Below are 16,575 nucleotides of genomic sequence, written 5' to 3' on the forward strand. Positions count from 1 at the left end.
GGATAATTGAGAGCCATTTCACTCCTGGGCGATAGACCGCGCTGTTTCACCGTGTAATCCTGCTGCTAAAGCTCGAAGGTCACGAGGAAGTTAATCACAACACTTGTACAGACCTTTTAGTTGTAGGCAAAAATGTTAGAAGATTCAGTATCTTTGTGATATAATGTGAAATCAGCTGAAAGTCCCTTCACCTCGGACACAGTAGGTTTCCTACTCGACATGATGTGTAACACGATAGCGAATGTTAAAGAACCAAGGCACCAGCATATATCTGAATCAGGTGTTAAAACCGAACCATTTAATTTAACTCGTGCAAATATAAACCATGGGACTTTTGGGACATGTATTTCTTTGTAGTTTGTAGCTGTTTTGGTCAATAATATTTTGTCGTTATGAGCTTGCTGTTGCAAACTGTTGTATAAGTATGCTATCATTCTGCATTGACGTTAAAGAAATAGTGAAAAAGAAAATAAATCTCTCTCTCTCTCTCTCTCTCTCTCTCTCTCTCTCTCTCTCTCTCTCTCTCTCTCTCTCTCTCTCTCTCTCTCTCTTCCTCTTCCTCTCCCTCTCCCTCTCCCTCTAATATAATGTTTATATTATGAGACCGTATCATTATTATAGAATTTTTCAATTGGATTGCCAGATTAGATTCATATTTTGTGTTTTAGAACTTGATTGTGTACTGTGATCACTGTAATACATTTGTTGGTTCATTTCAACCATCCATTATTCCTTAACATCCCTGTGCAATAAGACTAAATTTAATATTTATCTCATAATAATATCTGTCCACATGATAATGGCAAACTAGGTTAAAACCATATTTGCAGTTTGAAATGTAATTACTCTTGTGTCATGCTCTCTCCACTACAGATATGGGGATCTTTCCGAGGTTCACAAGATTTCCTCTGAAGTCCACATTCATTTGGTCACAGTACAGCTCTGCTCTCAGTTCAGTGGGCCGAGAGTCCTCAGACAGAGCTCTGATAGTGTCCTCGAGCCAGCTGATTCAGCATCGCTGTGTGCACAGCAGAGGGTTGGGAGCGAGCCCAGCCAACCCGGGTGATGCTCCTCCACGGTTACCCTTCTCCAGGGTCACACAGAAAGACCTTGCCTTCTTCAGAACACTCCTGCCTGGAAGAAGCATCACCGATCCAGACCTGCTGAAGTCCAGCAATATAGACTGGCTTAAGACAGTGCAAGGTGTTTTGCCAATTTTGCTTACTATTTGCATTTCCTAAAGAAAAGTTTTGGGAATGTTCTGTCAATGTACATAAATGACTTAATCAGATTTTAGTTGAAAAAATATATTAATGTATCGTACAAACTCTATATAATGCCTTTGCAGCCCTAATGTAAATTATTCAAAAACAATCTACAGTAGTTAAATGCTAATAATTAGTATTTAAGAAAAAACAAAACAATCATAATGTGTGAGGATTGTAATATTGGTAACACTTTACAATAAGGTTCATTAGTTAACATTAGTTAACTACATTAGTTAGCATGAACTAATAATGAACTGCACTTATATACAGCATTTATTAATTTCAACATTTACTAATACTTTATGAAAATCTTGTTAACATTAGTTAATGCACTGTGTTAACTAACACAAAACAACAATGAACAGCTTAATTTTTATTAACTGATGTTAACAAAGATTAACAAATACAGTAACAAATGTATTGCTCATGGTTAGTTAATACATTAACTAATGAACCATATTGTTAAGTGTTACTGTAATATTCAAAAGTGGTCATATAATTAATGTTTTTTTTCTTTCTTTTTTTTTTTTTTTCTGGCAGGTAATAGTGAAGTACTCTTGAGACCCAAAACAACAGAGGAGGTCTCTCAGATTCTTAGGTCAGATTTCCATGATCACATTGAATTTTGCATGGTGTGTTTGGTTACAAGACTTGTTTTCTTGAATCATCCTCTGTTTTTCCACAGGTACTGTAATGATCGGAATCTGGCAGTGTGTCCGCAGGGAGGGAACACAGGTCTGGTGGGAGGAAGTGTTCCTGTGTTTGATGAGATCATCCTCTCCACTTCTCTAATGAACCAAGTCATGATGTTTGACGGCATCTCAGGTGTGCATATATGTTTGCTTGCTAGATCACCTATTTATCTATTATAACTTTACATGTATCATCTGTTATTGGGGACAGTTAAATATAAATAAACAAATCAAAATCATTTTCCCTTAATACATTTCTTAAAAAGAGATTAATTTGGCTTTCAGGTATCCTCACTTGTCAGGCAGGATGTGTGTTAGAGAACCTGTCTCACTATCTCGAGGAAAAAGACTTCATCATGCCACTGGATCTAGGGGCAAAGGGAAGCTGCCATATAGGAGGGAATGTGTCCACTAATGCAGGGGGTCTCAGACTGCTGCGCTACGGGTCGCTTAGAGGGACAGTTCTGGGCCTGGAAGTGGTGAGCACCTCCATCTTAACAAAAAATGAACACTAACATGAGATGTTTTCCGACTCTGAATGTACAGTAGATCTCAAACTTTTTGACTCCAAGGACCCCCATTGTCCACAACAATATTCCAAGGCTCCATAACTTGTCCAGTTGATACTTGATAACGATTTTCAAACATAATTTTCATTCACATTGTACATTCATAAAGTATAGTAAAATGGCCATGGAATAGTGAAATTATATTAATTTTCATGACTTTTCCTGGAAATCTTTATTTTTTTATTTTTATTAGGCCATCTCATACAGTATATCCAGGTTCTTCTACATTCTTCTACATCTCTTCTACATCTCCACATTCTAACATTTGTGGAGTTAGAATTCAGGCTCTTTTTGATATCCAAAAGTCCCTAAATGGCTTTAAGTTGTATTCTTGCCTATCTTTCTTGTGTAGGTTTTGGCAGATGGGCGGGTTTTGAACAGCCTGGCCGCACTTCGCAAGGACAACACTGGTTATGACCTCAAGCAGCTTTTTATTGGCTCAGAAGGGACATTAGGGGTCATTACTGCCGTTTCCATCCTGTGCCCCCGCAAGCCTAAAGCTGTCAATGTAGCATTTTTAGGTAAAATGTCACGTCAAATGTAAAGTACATTTTAAACTTGCTAAAGATATTATGGGCCATTCACAACAAGGATGATAAGTATAACTATAAAGTATTAATAATCATTCTAATAGGGAAGTCCACACCACAACTATTACCATATAACAACACAGAGGAGCTTGAGCATTTAGAGCAGTAGACGACATAACTTGTTGACGGTCTTTACAGTTATCATGCTTGGTGTAAACTGGCCTTTACTGTGTGGCTACATCAACTTATTGCAGTTCCTCATGTGTTTTGCAGGGTGCTCCAGCTTTCAGCAACTGCTGGAAACATTTCAGTGTTGTAGAGGGATGCTGGGAGAGATCCTGTCTGCTTTTGAGTTTTTAGATGCTTCCTGTATGAAACTTCTGGAGAAGCATCTGAAACTCACCAACCCCATCACTGGTAAACAGTAGTGTCATTACTGTTACAAGACCATTTAAAGGGATAGTTCGCCCACAAGTGAAAATTCTGTCATTAATTACTTACCCTCATACCCAAACCCGTAAGACTTTCATTCATCTTCGGAACACAAATGAAGATCTTTTTGAGAGCTTTCTGTACTCTCCATTGACAGCTACGCAACTTCCACTTTGACGTTTCAAAAAGTTAATAAAGACATCGTAAAACTAATACATATGAACTGAGTGGTTTAGTCAAAAAAATTCTGAAGAGACTCGATCACTTTATATGGTGAACAGATTGAATTTAGACTTTTCACCAACCATTCACATTTAAACATTGATCAGTGAACATAAACAGAAGCTCAACTGAACCTGCTTGACGCGCGAGAACAAACCTCATGCAGAAGCTTAAACGTGTTGCGTAACACGAGAATGAACCTGATTGGTTCTTGCTGAAGCTGAAACGTGATGCGTAACACGAGAATGAACCTCATTGGTTCTCCCACGTCAAGTGAACATGCTTAAGGTTACGTTTACCACAACTGATGTGTGAGTTGATGAATGTTTAGATGTGAATAAAAGCCTATATTCAATCTGTTCACCATTTGAAGCGTCAAAGTGGTAGTTGCGTAGCTGTCAACGGAGGGACAGGAAGTTCTCAGATTTCATCAAAAAGATCTTCATTTGTGTTCCGAGGAAAGAACGAAAGTCTTACGGGTTTAAAACGACATGAGGATGAGTAAACGATGACAGAAGCTACATTTAAACATGCATTTAGAGCAAATGGAATGGATTTTCAGGTGGACTTTAAAATTATGATTGAAGATTTTTCATTTGTTTTTATTGGACTCTTAAATGTTTTAAAGTAGAATGACTGTGTTGCAGAAAGTCCCTTTTACATCGTCATCGAGACCGCTGGATCCAACGCAAGCCATGATGAAGAAAAACTACACAACTTCCTTGAGGAGGTCATGACATCATCTCTGGTGACTGATGGGACAGTTGCGACAGAGGCGACAAAAATCAAGGCACTCTTGCTCACTTGTGTAGTGGATCGATTGGCAGAATTCAACATTTTTCTGTGACGATTGTTCTGTCTAGCGCTAAATGACTTGTGTTATATACAGGCATTGTGGTCTTTGAGGGAGAGAGTCACAGAAGCTCTGACACATGAGGGCTACACCTACAAATATGACATCTCCCTCCCTGTGGAAAAGATCTACGATTTAGTTCAAGATATGAGGGGGCACCTTGGAGACATGGCCAAGAATGTTGTCGGTTATGGACATGTTGGTATGGTTACCTTTTTTTTTTTCTTACAATAATTGCTGGACTGTGTCTAAAGCTGGAATAGACTACTTGACTTTGTCTGCAGTCACAGAAAATTCTGAAATGAAAATCGTGCGCAGACTCTTGATTTCCATGTAGTCATCAAACATGATTATAGAGAGAGAGACCATATTTTTTACATTTGTCATATTTATTTGATTTTAATCAAGCCTAGCTTCTTTCAAAAACAAAAAAATGCTACAATAGTGTACTTATGTGCACAAAGCCTTAAACAGTGGGTTCAGACCCCCTCAAACCCTGACCATAATTCATATCTTGGTTTTCAGTATTTCTTCTTTTTGTTTTTCTTTCAGGTGATGGAAATCTTCATCTGAACATCACGTCCCCCTCTAAAGACCCCGCTCTGCTGGCTGCCATTGAGCCGTATGTGTACGAGTGGACATCCAAATGGAAAGGCAGCATCAGTGCCGAGCATGGCTTGGGTCTGAAGAAGAGAAACTACATTTACTACAGTAAATCCTCAGAGACAGTCGCCCTCATGGGCAGCATTAAAGCCATGCTGGATCCTAAAGGCATTCTCAACCCTTACAAAATGCTGCCAGACAACATACACTAATAGTTTGATGGTATTCATGATTTCTATGAAAAATTACTGTTTTATTTTTATTTGTACGGTGTTATTGTAAAACTATTTTAAGTTGAATGGACCATAATAGATTAAAATCAAAGTATTTATTTTGTTCAGTGTTGTGTTTTAGAAGTGATGCTTTAAAACTACACTATGTAACCTTTGGCCCTCTAGAGGTTGAAGCATAAAACTACAAGTTACTTGCGGAGGAACATTGTTTTGGTAATTACGCGAGTTGTGCTTCGGCAAGCAAAGCAAAGAAAAGCGTTTTGAGAGAAACACTTTTTTTTAGAGAAAATGTTTTCACACTGATAGCAAAATATATATATTTGAGAGGTTTTTTTATATTTTTTATGTTCTATGAGAAAATTCTTAATCTCAAAACTTTTTTTAGTCTCAAATATTATTATGTTTTGCTATTGGTATGAAAACTTTTTCTTTCAAATATTTTTTTTTCTCTCATGAAATGCTTTTTTGCTATCAGTGTGATAACTTTTTCTCTCAAACTTTTTTTTTCTCTCAGATCATTTATTTTCTCGCATGTAATAAAAACACAATTCTATCTCCATATAGAGGCACACCTCACCGCTGTGCACATGATGATGATGACAGGTGATCGCCTAATCAGCGCGAAGACGGATATCTGAACAATTTCTATTGATCAGGTAGAGATACCTTATATGCTGTTGTTGCTTTGACGATGAAATCAGTTGTTTTAAAATAACGTTACAGAAGTTTAGCAATGCTGACAATAAATTGTTATTCATATCAAATAAGGGTGGAAACTATAATCTGGTAAGGCTATTTTTAGGAAAATAGACCAAAGTAATTTAAACTGTGTTAATTTGGAAAGCACTGGCTTAACCAATGGTGTTTGGTAAATAACCTGTTTGTTGACTGGCATATTATAAGGTGTTTTTTTGTTGCAGTTTTGTTTGATGGTGCAAAAAATATGCCCTTAACTGTTTTTAGGCATTAAAAACTACTGAGCCACATGGCCATCTATAAAAATGTAGTTGGAGACAAGAATGAAATCACAAATCAGCACTGAATTCTTCATGAATTCTTTAATGAAAGCCCAGCATGAGATTTTATTTTATATCATGTAAATACATCAGATTTTGTCTAATGTTCCTCACCAACAAAAAGTTAAATTCATTTATACAAAAGAATATTTTGGTTAACAATGGCTCTTTACTGGCATAAAAACTTATAGGAGTAATTTTCCCCATCAAATACAAATAAATTCATAAATCATCTGTCCGTTGTGCTAAATGGAAAACAAATTTAGGTAACACTTTATTTTAAGGTGGCAGTTACACAATACTACATGTATTTACTATAATAATAACAGTAAATTATGCATAATTACAAGTAACTAACCCTAAACGTAACTCTATAGTAAGTACATGTAATTTATTAATATTACTCAGTACTTATTTGAGTAAGTACAATTTAACTGTCAATAAAGTCAAGTCAAGTCAAGTCAAGTTTATTTATATAGCGCTTTTCACAACACAGGTTGTATCAAAGCAGCTTCACAGTAATAAATTAGAACAATACATCAATGTTTGTTTCTAGTGGAACGTCTACGTTCGGTAATGCTGATCAATAGTATCGTTGATTGATTAATTCAATTAAATATCCCCAAATATCCCCAACTGAGCAAGCCAAAGGCAACAGTGGCAAGGAACCGAAAAACTCCATCAGGTGACCTAATGGAGAAAAAAAAACCTTGGGAGAACCCGGGCTCAGTCGGGGGCCAGTTCTCCTCTGGCGTTTATGAACTAGAGGTCGGATTTAACTGTAGGATTAAAAGTATTATATGAATGCCTGGCTGAAGAGATGCGTCTTTAATCTAGTTTTAAACTGGGAGAGTGAGTCTGAGCAACGAACAGTATCCGGAAGACTATTCCAGAGTTTTGGTGCTAAATGTGAAAATGCTCTCCCTCCTTTGGTGGATCTGGATATCCTAGGTATGACCAAAAGCCTCGAATTTAGTGATCTTAAAGAGCGCGATGGATTATAGGGCGATAGAAGATCGGTTAAATAGACTGGAGCTAAGCCGTTTAGGGCTTTATAAGTCAGTAGCAATACCTTGTAATTAATACGGGACTTTATAGGTAACCAATGTAGGGATGATAAAATCGGTGTTATATGATCATATTTTCTTGATCTAGTTAGAACTCTAGCGGCGGCATTTTGGACTAACTGTAGCTTGTTTATTAAGGATGCAGGACAACCGGCTAATAACGCATTACAGTAATCTAGTCTCGAGGTCATGAATGCATGAACTAACTTTTCTGCGTCAGAAACTGATAGCATATTACGTAGCTTAGCAATGTTTCTAAGGTGGAAAAAGGCTGTTCTTGTAACATATGAAATATGATTTTCAAAAGACAGGTTGCAGTCTAATATAACACCCAGGTCTTTTACTGTAGAGGATGAAGTAACAGGACATCCTACTATGTTAAAGTTGTATTGTGAGAGGTTTTGTGGGTGGTTTTTTGAACCGATAAGTAGTACCTCTGTCTTGTCTGGATTTAATAAAAGAAAATTATGCGTCATCCAATCTTTTATATCTTTAACACACTCTGTCAATTTGGATAATTTAGCGTTTTCATCTGGCCGTGATGAAATATAGATTTGAGTGTCATCAGCATAACAATGGAAACTAATTCCATGTTTCCTTATAATATTTCCAAGTGGCAGCATATATATTGAGAATAATAGAGGGCCTAACACAGATCCCTGCGGCACTCCATAGTTTACTGGAGTTATGATAGATTTTTCTCCATTTAAATAAACAAAATGGTAGCGGTCAGATAAATACGATCTAAACCAGCTTAATGCTTGTCCTTGAACACCAGTATAATTTTGTAGTCGATCTAAGAGTATTGTATGATCTATAGTATCGAACGCAGCACTAAGATCAAGTAAAACTAATATTGAGATACAGCCTTGGTCAGAAGCTAAAAGTAAATCATTTGTGATTTTAACGAGCGCAGTTTCAGTGCTATGATGCGGCCTGAATCCAGACTGAAACTTTTCATAGGTGTCATTTTCTTGTAAGAAAGAGCCCAGTTGAGCGGACACAACTTTTTCTAGTATTTTAGACATAAAAGGTAGATTTGAAATGGGTCTATAATTTACTAGAAAAACAAAATTTAATAAAAACAAAACAAAAAAACACCTAATTACTTCTTGTGGCCTGCGTATTCACAACAGGTACAAATAGCGATGCAGATTAACACTAGGCAATTTCCTAGGCAGATATTAACTTGGGACTATATTAGGGGGAAGCACAGGCGAAGCACTGCTACTTGGGCGCAGAGATATCACGCCCAAGTAGCAGTGCTTCGCCTGTGCTTCCCTCTAATATAGTCCTTAATATATGTCAATATCTGCCTAGGAAATCGCCTAGTGTTAATCTGCATCGCTATTTGTACTCGTTGTGAATACGCAAGCCACAAGTAATTAGGTGTTTTTTAAAAAATTTTTATATTACTTTTACTCAGGACATGCTAGCTGGCAACAAAGGATTCCATTCATTATGCTAAGCTAAGCTAGCGCCGACCCTGTCAAACTTAAACAATGCATGCACTGAGACAAAAATGCATTTGCCCACTTATCTAAATGTAGGAAAGAAGGTGAATAAGCCCTATTTCAAAAAACGGTGGAGTGTTCCTTTAAAATAAAGTGCAACCCACATTTAATTCCTTTCTAGGTCAACAGGAAAACTATTTCTGGAAGAAAGCAATGGAACTATATCTTAGCTTATTTAAGAGGCATTTTTTTTCAAGAATGCTACTAGAGATCTTGCGTCTGTGGCAGAGTTGGCATGTACGTTCTCCTACCAGCTATAAAAGCACTGGTTATCCAAGAGAGGCTCCAGACCACCTGTAAACAAGGCCACAGATAATCAGGTCATTTCCCAGCAGTCAGACAATGGGAAACCCTTTCTAATGCTTCATTTAGCTCTTCTCCCTCTACAGCAAATCTCAAGACAGATGCATGATATTGTGCAACACAATTCCCGAAATGTACGCTTAAAAAGAAAGCATTATTACAGCATGAATTGCCTTTCGTTAAGCACAAGGACATGACAAAGAAAAACCATTCCACTGTTGTAACCAATGAAAAGAGCATTTTTTTTTAATTCATAACTGTGTCTTGCATTTTATATTCCAGTAACATCATACATATGGGTTCTTCATTATAACATATTCACAGTTCAAAATGCAACAATTCCTGTTGTCTAATTCCTAACATCATTCCCCTGTAGAACACAAATATGTAAACGTTCAGCCATTTATGGGAGAGCAAAAGTGACCAGTGTTGAGCGCTACACAGCCGTGTCATGACGGCATCTTCAAATTCCTAAAAAACGTCACAACTTCACTCAACTCAATCCATAAGCAACGTACACAAACCTTTTCGACTTGGGATGTAACGATAGTGTTTTCCTTTGTAAACCTCATAAATCCTATATTAGAGTGACACCGCACTTTTAAATAGTTTTAAAATTCTCTCGGTTTATGGTGTATGTTGAAAACTGATACAAAAGTGTGAAAAAGCGTGAGGATAAACAAATTCACAAAAAAAAAAAAAAAGTGTTTATGACTGAATAGCTCTGTTAGTGTGTTGACGCGTCAGCTTGAACACTCGTAAATAGGGTTTTGTACACAACATTAGCAAATAATTTAGGCCTACTGGACAGCGGCTGATTGTCAGTGAAGAAACATCAAGTATGCATGCCGGTGAGGGCAAAGAGAAAGACAAACAGCTACAAAAAAAAAAAAGCACTATGATGTGCTACAATGGCTTTTTTGTCAGGCAGGCATAGAGGCAACAGGTCAGAAAGGCCTTGTCAAAGGAAGCCCTCATGGGGGTGCTAAGAGCATAACCAGACTGGGAATTAAAGGGATAGTTCTTAGTTTCTCAATTCAGTCATCATTTACCCACCCTTTTGTCTTTACAAACCTATACAACTGTTTTTTATGTCACTTTCAGGGATTTCGACAGTTCCTGGTCAAGTAATTTGGGTTTGAAATGACATTTTTAGATGAACTATACCTTTAACCAAGTCTGATCACTAAACAAGCCTAATTAAAGACAGTCTGTAGTTCTCTACTGTACATAGTGGCATTTTGTAACCAAAGAGCTTTATAACACAAGTCCACTGTAGCAAATTCAAAAACTGTGACTGAGTTTTGCCTAACTTATCTACAAGAATTATTGGGACCTTTTAAAAGCTCAAAAACCATCAGATTTCTAAAAGCAAGTGACATTACAGCTATAAAGTTCTTCTGGTTGTAATAAGAATCATGCACACACACACACACTATGGGTACTGATTGCATTTCAGCGGGTGAATCTGTCCTCTTCGATTTTCCGAAAAGTACAAATCTTAAAAGTTTGCCAATGGTTAAATAGACAATGTGATTGTGTAAAAAAAAAAATCCATGAAAGAGGGTTCAATTCAAGGCCTGTTAGACTGTGTCTATATTTTGACTGTGCATCTCTTCTTTATGCTGATTCTTGAGGGGAAATAGGAGTCCCACCGGGTTCAGTGGAGAAAACAATCCATAAAAGAGCAGAATTCCCCTATAAAACGTTTGTAGGCCAATGGACAGGAAGAACAAAGCGAATAAACAGGATTGGGACAGAAGCCAGCGCTTGAATCCAATGGTCTGGATATAGCAGTGTCTGTATAATGAGCGGTCAGTAGTTCTTCTCAGCAGTCGATTTTGCCCTTCTCCAGGGAGCTGTGGATTTTATCCAGAGTCTTTTTAATGCGCAGGGCGGTGAGTCGAGCCGATGGGTTCTGGTACCAGCACTCTTTCATCAGCTTCACCAGAGCAGACAGGGTCTGTGATCACACACACAAACACTTGTTTTCAGATCATGGTGAGGATCCATGTTTTAGAAGCATAATCAGACATCTAGTTCCTTATTTTTCTTACAGGGATCACAACTACTGATTATTTTTAGTCTAAAGATAGTGAGTGCTGCAGAGAAAACATACTTTTGTAGGTCAACACGGAAGTTAGAGTCACCCTGATTCCCTCAACAAATAGCCAATAGGATTTTTAAATATGCTTTTAGATTATAACAGAAAATAAGCTCTGTGACCAACAAAAGTTTATGATGATATAAACAAACTACAACACGGTTGCATGGCTTCAACATCACCACCGCTAAACTTTCGACAACTCTTTCAGTCTTTAAAATCTGTAAGCTGGAAAGTTTGAATAGTTTGCGATGAGGCTGTAAAAGCAGACTAGTGAGCAGATTAGTTTTCATCGAAGGCGTGATGACGTGGAATGTCCCTCACAACCTCTGTAGGCCAATTTAGCCACTTGTTAGCAAGTCTTTTTCAAGACATTTCTACTAGAAGTGAAAAAATGTTAACTCATCTCTGGGTTTAAGTACTCAATCCTGCAGCACTCTATGAGTGGACTATTAACACATCCACTGGACAGGTTTACAGGGACACAGAGATGTCTCCTCAGTACTTACAGGATCTGAAAACCAGCGGTTGGGAATGAACGGCCTTTGCTGCTCCACACAAACCACTTTCCTCATGTCGTCAAAGCTGGGGTCGTTAGGCACCAGGTCGTAGAAAGGTGGCTTGTATTCCTCTACGATTCCTACAGGATAACAGTTGAAGAAACAGTCACTGAGCATTCATTTGGACAACTGTCTGAACAGATATAGGCAATAACAGTATTGCCCTTGAATACGGACAAAATATAATGTTGTGTCCAGTGAGCTGACCGTTACTGATGGTTCTGCGAGCGATCTCCCACAGCACCAAACCAAAGGCCCAGATGTCCACCCTCTTATAGGCATCAAAACAGTCTGTCTGAATGGTCTCATCTAGAACCTCCGGTGCCATGTAGCGCTTGGTTCCTACTTTAGGATTATTTCCCACATCCAGCTGATTATCAGACTGCGTGTGTGTTACTGCCAGACCTATAGAAAGATACAAGGAAGGGAATGAACAGAAGACCAAGGAGAGAAGTACATTTGTGAATCACTAGTGGGTCTATATGTAAAACTAATTCTATTATACACTAAAAGTTTGTTCAGTAAAAAAATAAAATAAAAAATTCTTAAAGATTTTAATTCCGCAAGGATGCATTAAAATTGATGAAAAGTGATAGTAAAGACTTTTACTTTGTTAAGAAAGATTTCTATTTTAAATAAATGTTCTTTTGTAAGAACAGTTCATTTATAATATTTCTGTTGTATTTTTGATCAAACACATACAACCTTGGTGACCATAAGAGACTTAATTATCGACCCCAAACTTTTAAACTTAAGTGTAGTCGAACTACTACAACTACTACTACCAGAAGTAGTCGAAAAAGCATTCGATTGGATTAATTTCATAGTGTAGACGCTCATGTGGTCAAATGCAGCCACAGAAGACATGTTCACCTGTTGAGTAATAAAAACGTCATCTCCATGCACTTTTAAACCATTTCAAATCCCTCAGTTCTTGCCATGTCCGAAGAGGCAAGCCAATGTTGATTCTCATTTTAATACGAGCCCTGTCGCGTTCTCTTTTTGCCAGCAAACTCTCCTCTGTTCTGCATTTTGCTTTTGTTTTTTTTTAACTGGTGATTCCCTGCAGATTTCATGAGCTCCATTATCAACCTTTCTCACTCATTGTGACAACTAACCTATGACACTCCCACACCACACACGCGTAAAAGTAGCTGGAGCAACTTTTCTCTATTGACGGATATGACGAGACGCGTACAGACGAGTAATACAAGTATAAAATTTCCAACGAAAACCATCCTGTCAGGTCTATATAAAACACTTACAATAGGCTTACCATAGTGAATCAGGGTAAGACAAAACAGGTTTTTGAAGAAGGATTAATTGATGATGAAAAAAAAGAAGTTAGTGTACCTATAAGTTGTACTATTTATTATTGATTTAATAAATGTTTCTTTCCTGTCCGCACAGCCTTGGTTAGGTCAGTTACTACAAGAAATTCATTAAATTTTGCAGAAAATGTATTTTAAAAAGAATTTAAAAAATATATATTATGTGTACAGGGTCAAATTTGAAGGAAAAAAACAACAAAAGCACAGCAGATTATTACCCAGGTCAGCGATGCAGCACTGCAGATCTTTCTTCACCAGGATGTTCTTGCTCTTCAGGTCTCTGTGAGCGATGGCCGGTTTGCCTTCAGTGCCAAAGATCTCCGTGTGCAGGTGCACCAGCCCGCTGGCTACCGACGCCGCCATGTGCAGTCCATCTGCCATCTCCACGGCAACACGCTGCAGGTAGTCATAGAGAGAGCCATTCTCGTGATAGTGTGTGATGAGCCACAGCTGAGTGCTAGAGTTTCGGGAGGTCATGTCAGAAGCCATGAATCCTGCAAAGAAAAGAGTTTAAAATAACATTAGCCACAATGCTTTGAAAAGATGCTATTCTCTCTTTATGAGTCAGGAAAAAAAAATATGTCTGACTCACCTAATATATTATCATGTCGTAGTAGAACAGTGTTGTATATTTCGGTCTCTCTAAACCATGACTTCTCATCTCTGGAGGAGAAGATCTTCACGGCTACATTCTCTCCTTGCCACTGACCTCTCCACACCTCACCATACCGTCCCTTACCTGAGAACATAAAACACGAAGAAATCATATCACATACATCACCGTCCCCAATTTGGGGCACATTTGTCTAGACAGAGATTACATAATTGTGTAATCGATACAAAGGCCCCAAAAACCCAATGGCCCTTACCAACACATTCTACCAGGCTGATCTGCCGTGCAACTGTCCTCTGCACCAGGAAGGGCAGTCCTGAACCACTGCCTGATGTGCAAGAATGATCCATCAGGTCCTAGAGAAAACAAGACCGATGAGTCAATATCTAACCATTAAAAGAAGGAATACAGAACAACTTTAGCTAAACCACTGCAACATACGCTACTATTCAAACGTTTGGGGTCAGTAAGATTTTTTGTTTTGAAGGAAATTAATACTTTTATTTAGCACTGCTCCATTAAATTGATCAAAAGTGACGGTGTAGACTTTTACATTGTTATAAAAACATTTATATTTCAAATAAACGTTGTTCTTCTGAACTTTCTATTATTCAAAGACAAAACAGCTCAATTGTTTTTAGCATTGCTAATAAGAAGAAATGTTTCTTGAGCATCAAATCAGCATATTAGAACGATTTCTGAAAAACGGTGGATGGAAATGCCAAGATGCACATCAATTAAAAAAAAATGTGCATAAAAAAAATCTATGCACTCATTTGAGTTGGAACATGCGCATAAACTGCAATGGAAACACATTTTATCAAAATAAATTCCTCGATGCGCATCAAAAAAAATCATGTGACTTTGCATGATAGGATGGTATAACTGATCTAACCAGCGAGCCGTCTTGTACAGCATCTGAAATGCTGTTTTGGTTGTTCTGTAATGCCTGAGCAAAGGATCGTCAAAGTGGTTTGGTAGAATTACCTCTAGTTCTACTCTCTTACATGACTGCATTCCAAAAACAACAGCATCTGCCTCCAAAAGTAAGATTACACATTTACTGCTTTTCGTCTGCGAGCTCTGAGATGCAAGTAATTTATTATATATGAAAATTATTATATACAGTGGCTTCTCCAACATTTCTTAGTGATATTTAGCGCCAGTTTATCAGGAAGTGATGATTTTGTTCTCTTCGACTCACTGGATGGAAAAGTCCTTTATTCGGGAATGTTTTATGCGATATTCCAATTTTTTTGCACACAAGTTAAATTTGCAACTTTGGATGGAAACATAGCAAATGAAGACTGGAGTAATGATGCTGAAAATTCAGCCTTGCCATCGCATGAATAAATTATATAAAAATAGAACAGTTTAAATTGTAATATTTCACAATATTACTGTTTTATTCAAATAAATGCAGTGTTGGATAGCAAAAGAGACTCAAAAACATTTTTTTTTTTAAATCCCAAACTTTTGAATGAGTGAACATCAATGGATTCATGAGTGAAGTTTCCCATTACAATTCACTCACCAAATAAAATAAATGTAACATATTCCATACAGGCCCTGATATTTGTAATATACAATATATATTTCAGAAACAGTTGTAGTGTATAATGTTAAAGTACCGCAAGTGTGCTGTCTCCAACGTTAGATGCAATAAGGCCGTCGATGGCCCCCTGCTCAGTGTCAAACTCATGCAGTCTCTCCAGGCGCCCATGATGGAGTCTACGGCACACCAGCAAAGCCAGCACAGACAGCAAACCCAGAACCACAAACGGCCCGAACACAAAGAGAACCAGCATCTCCACACGGTAATGCACAGCCTTTTCTGATTCTGGACCTTTTCAGAAAACACAAGCAAATAGATTTACCATGCATTTACAATGTATTAAATTAAAAATTATAAATCTTTGAGCCAAATCAGTTGCTAAACTATAAATTAAACAACTATAACTAATTTAATTAAAACTAAAATAGAATTTTATTTCTTATTTCAGGGTTCCCACTCTAAACCAAATGTCAAATTCCCTGACTTTTCCCTGACTTTCACTGACTAAAAAGATGAATTTCCATGACCTATAATGAACGGCAAAACAGGCTGCTGTTTTGCGGAGCACCGAGCTGTTCTGTTTTGTAGAAAGCCTTTCTTTAAAGTGAATTTCGTTTTCTATAAATTGTATCTTAATTTTAATATATTTTTCATCAACCAATTGCCTGTATTTAATAAATGAGAAGCAAATATATAGCAGACAATCAAATCAAAGTCCGTATTATTATTTTTGCAAAGGTGCCCTCAGTGGCTCCGTAGAAAGATGTGTGAAACAGCGCAATAAAAAAATCGTTATAGAAAAATTACATTTTGATAAATGGAAACTAAAATTTAAAGCAACAAACTAAATTCCCTGATATTCCATGACTTGGACAAAAAATATATAAAATTCCCTGACTTTCAATGTCTGGAATAGACCTTTTAAAATTCCATGACATTCCAGAAATTCCATGACCCGTGGGAACCCTGTTATTTATTTGATGGTCAGTGAAATTGTTCGCAGGGCAGGTACATATCTGAACTTTAGCCATTAAAGTCCTTACTCTTGATCCCCGTTTACAAAACAGTACCATAGCAAAACTGGTATTCAAATCTCCTACAGGTTGCAGA

At 37.4% G+C, this 16,575-nt stretch overlaps 3 protein-coding genes across 10 annotated transcripts in view; 2 read left to right on the plus strand and 1 right to left on the minus strand.

The window, feature by feature from the left end:
* Positions 1–14,521, plus strand: d2hgdh (D-2-hydroxyglutarate dehydrogenase). 8 transcript variants are annotated; one of them, XR_014030708.1, is made up of 12 exons: positions 78–201; positions 874–1,203; positions 1,809–1,866; positions 1,954–2,093; positions 2,246–2,439; positions 2,882–3,050; positions 3,333–3,476; positions 4,361–4,503; positions 4,603–4,768; positions 5,119–5,391; positions 5,967–6,058; positions 13,574–14,521. XR_014030708.1 is itself a non-coding variant. In XM_081373533.1 (11 exons), exons 1-10 carry the CDS (start codon positions 220–222, stop codon positions 5,379–5,381), a joined length of 1,668 nt encoding a protein of 555 aa, XP_081229659.1. In that variant the 5' UTR covers positions 60–219; the 3' UTR covers positions 5,382–5,391; positions 5,967–6,399. The 8 variants fall into 8 exon arrangements, 6 of the variants coding, with proteins under 6 accessions (XP_081229661.1, XP_081229659.1, XP_081229660.1 ...); XM_081373533.1 differs by lacking the exon at positions 13,574–14,521 and having other exon boundaries at positions 60–280; positions 5,967–6,399; XM_081373534.1 differs by lacking the exon at positions 13,574–14,521 and having other exon boundaries at positions 75–201; positions 5,967–7,963.
* acvr1l (activin A receptor, type 1 like) overlaps positions 8,895–16,575 on the minus strand; it is an 11,582-nt gene continuing 3,901 nt past the window's right edge. The window contains exons 5-11 of the mRNA XM_081373536.1: positions 15,542–15,756; positions 14,167–14,266; positions 13,890–14,036; positions 13,516–13,791; positions 12,174–12,371; positions 11,916–12,046; positions 8,895–11,265 (exon numbers count right to left, since the gene is read on the minus strand). Of these exons, the coding sequence (XP_081229662.1) occupies positions 11,131–11,265; positions 11,916–12,046; positions 12,174–12,371; positions 13,516–13,791; positions 13,890–14,036; positions 14,167–14,266; positions 15,542–15,756 (1,202 nt within the window). The 3' untranslated portion in view covers positions 8,895–11,130. The remainder of the gene's footprint in view (positions 11,266–11,915; positions 12,047–12,173; positions 12,372–13,515; positions 13,792–13,889; positions 14,037–14,166; positions 14,267–15,541; positions 15,757–16,575) is intronic.
* The window catches only part of otomp (otolith matrix protein), an 18,097-nt gene continuing 15,101 nt past the window's right edge, over positions 13,580–16,575 (plus strand). The window contains exon 1 of the mRNA XM_081373537.1: positions 13,580–13,699. The gene's annotated coding sequence lies outside the window, so the exon portion shown is untranslated. The remainder of the gene's footprint in view (positions 13,700–16,575) is intronic.

The sequence above is a fragment of the Scardinius erythrophthalmus genome (genome assembly GCF_964197995.2).
Source record: "Scardinius erythrophthalmus genome assembly, chromosome: 9".
NCBI classification, from domain to species: domain Eukaryota; kingdom Metazoa; phylum Chordata; class Actinopteri; order Cypriniformes; family Leuciscidae; genus Scardinius; species Scardinius erythrophthalmus.

Excerpts from the sequence above, each read along its gene's own strand:
- d2hgdh (XM_081373531.1), top strand. The coding sequence starts at position 876 with ATGGGGATCTTTCCGAGGTTCACAAGATTTCCTCTGAAGTCCACATTC. Across the intron at positions 3,051-3,332 it reads TGTCAATGTAGCATTTTTAG|GGTGCTCCAGCTTTCAGCAA; the intron begins GTAAAATGTCAC and ends TGTGTTTTGCAG. Across the intron at positions 3,477-4,360 it reads ACTCACCAACCCCATCACTG|AAAGTCCCTTTTACATCGTC; the intron begins GTAAACAGTAGT and ends ACTGTGTTGCAG.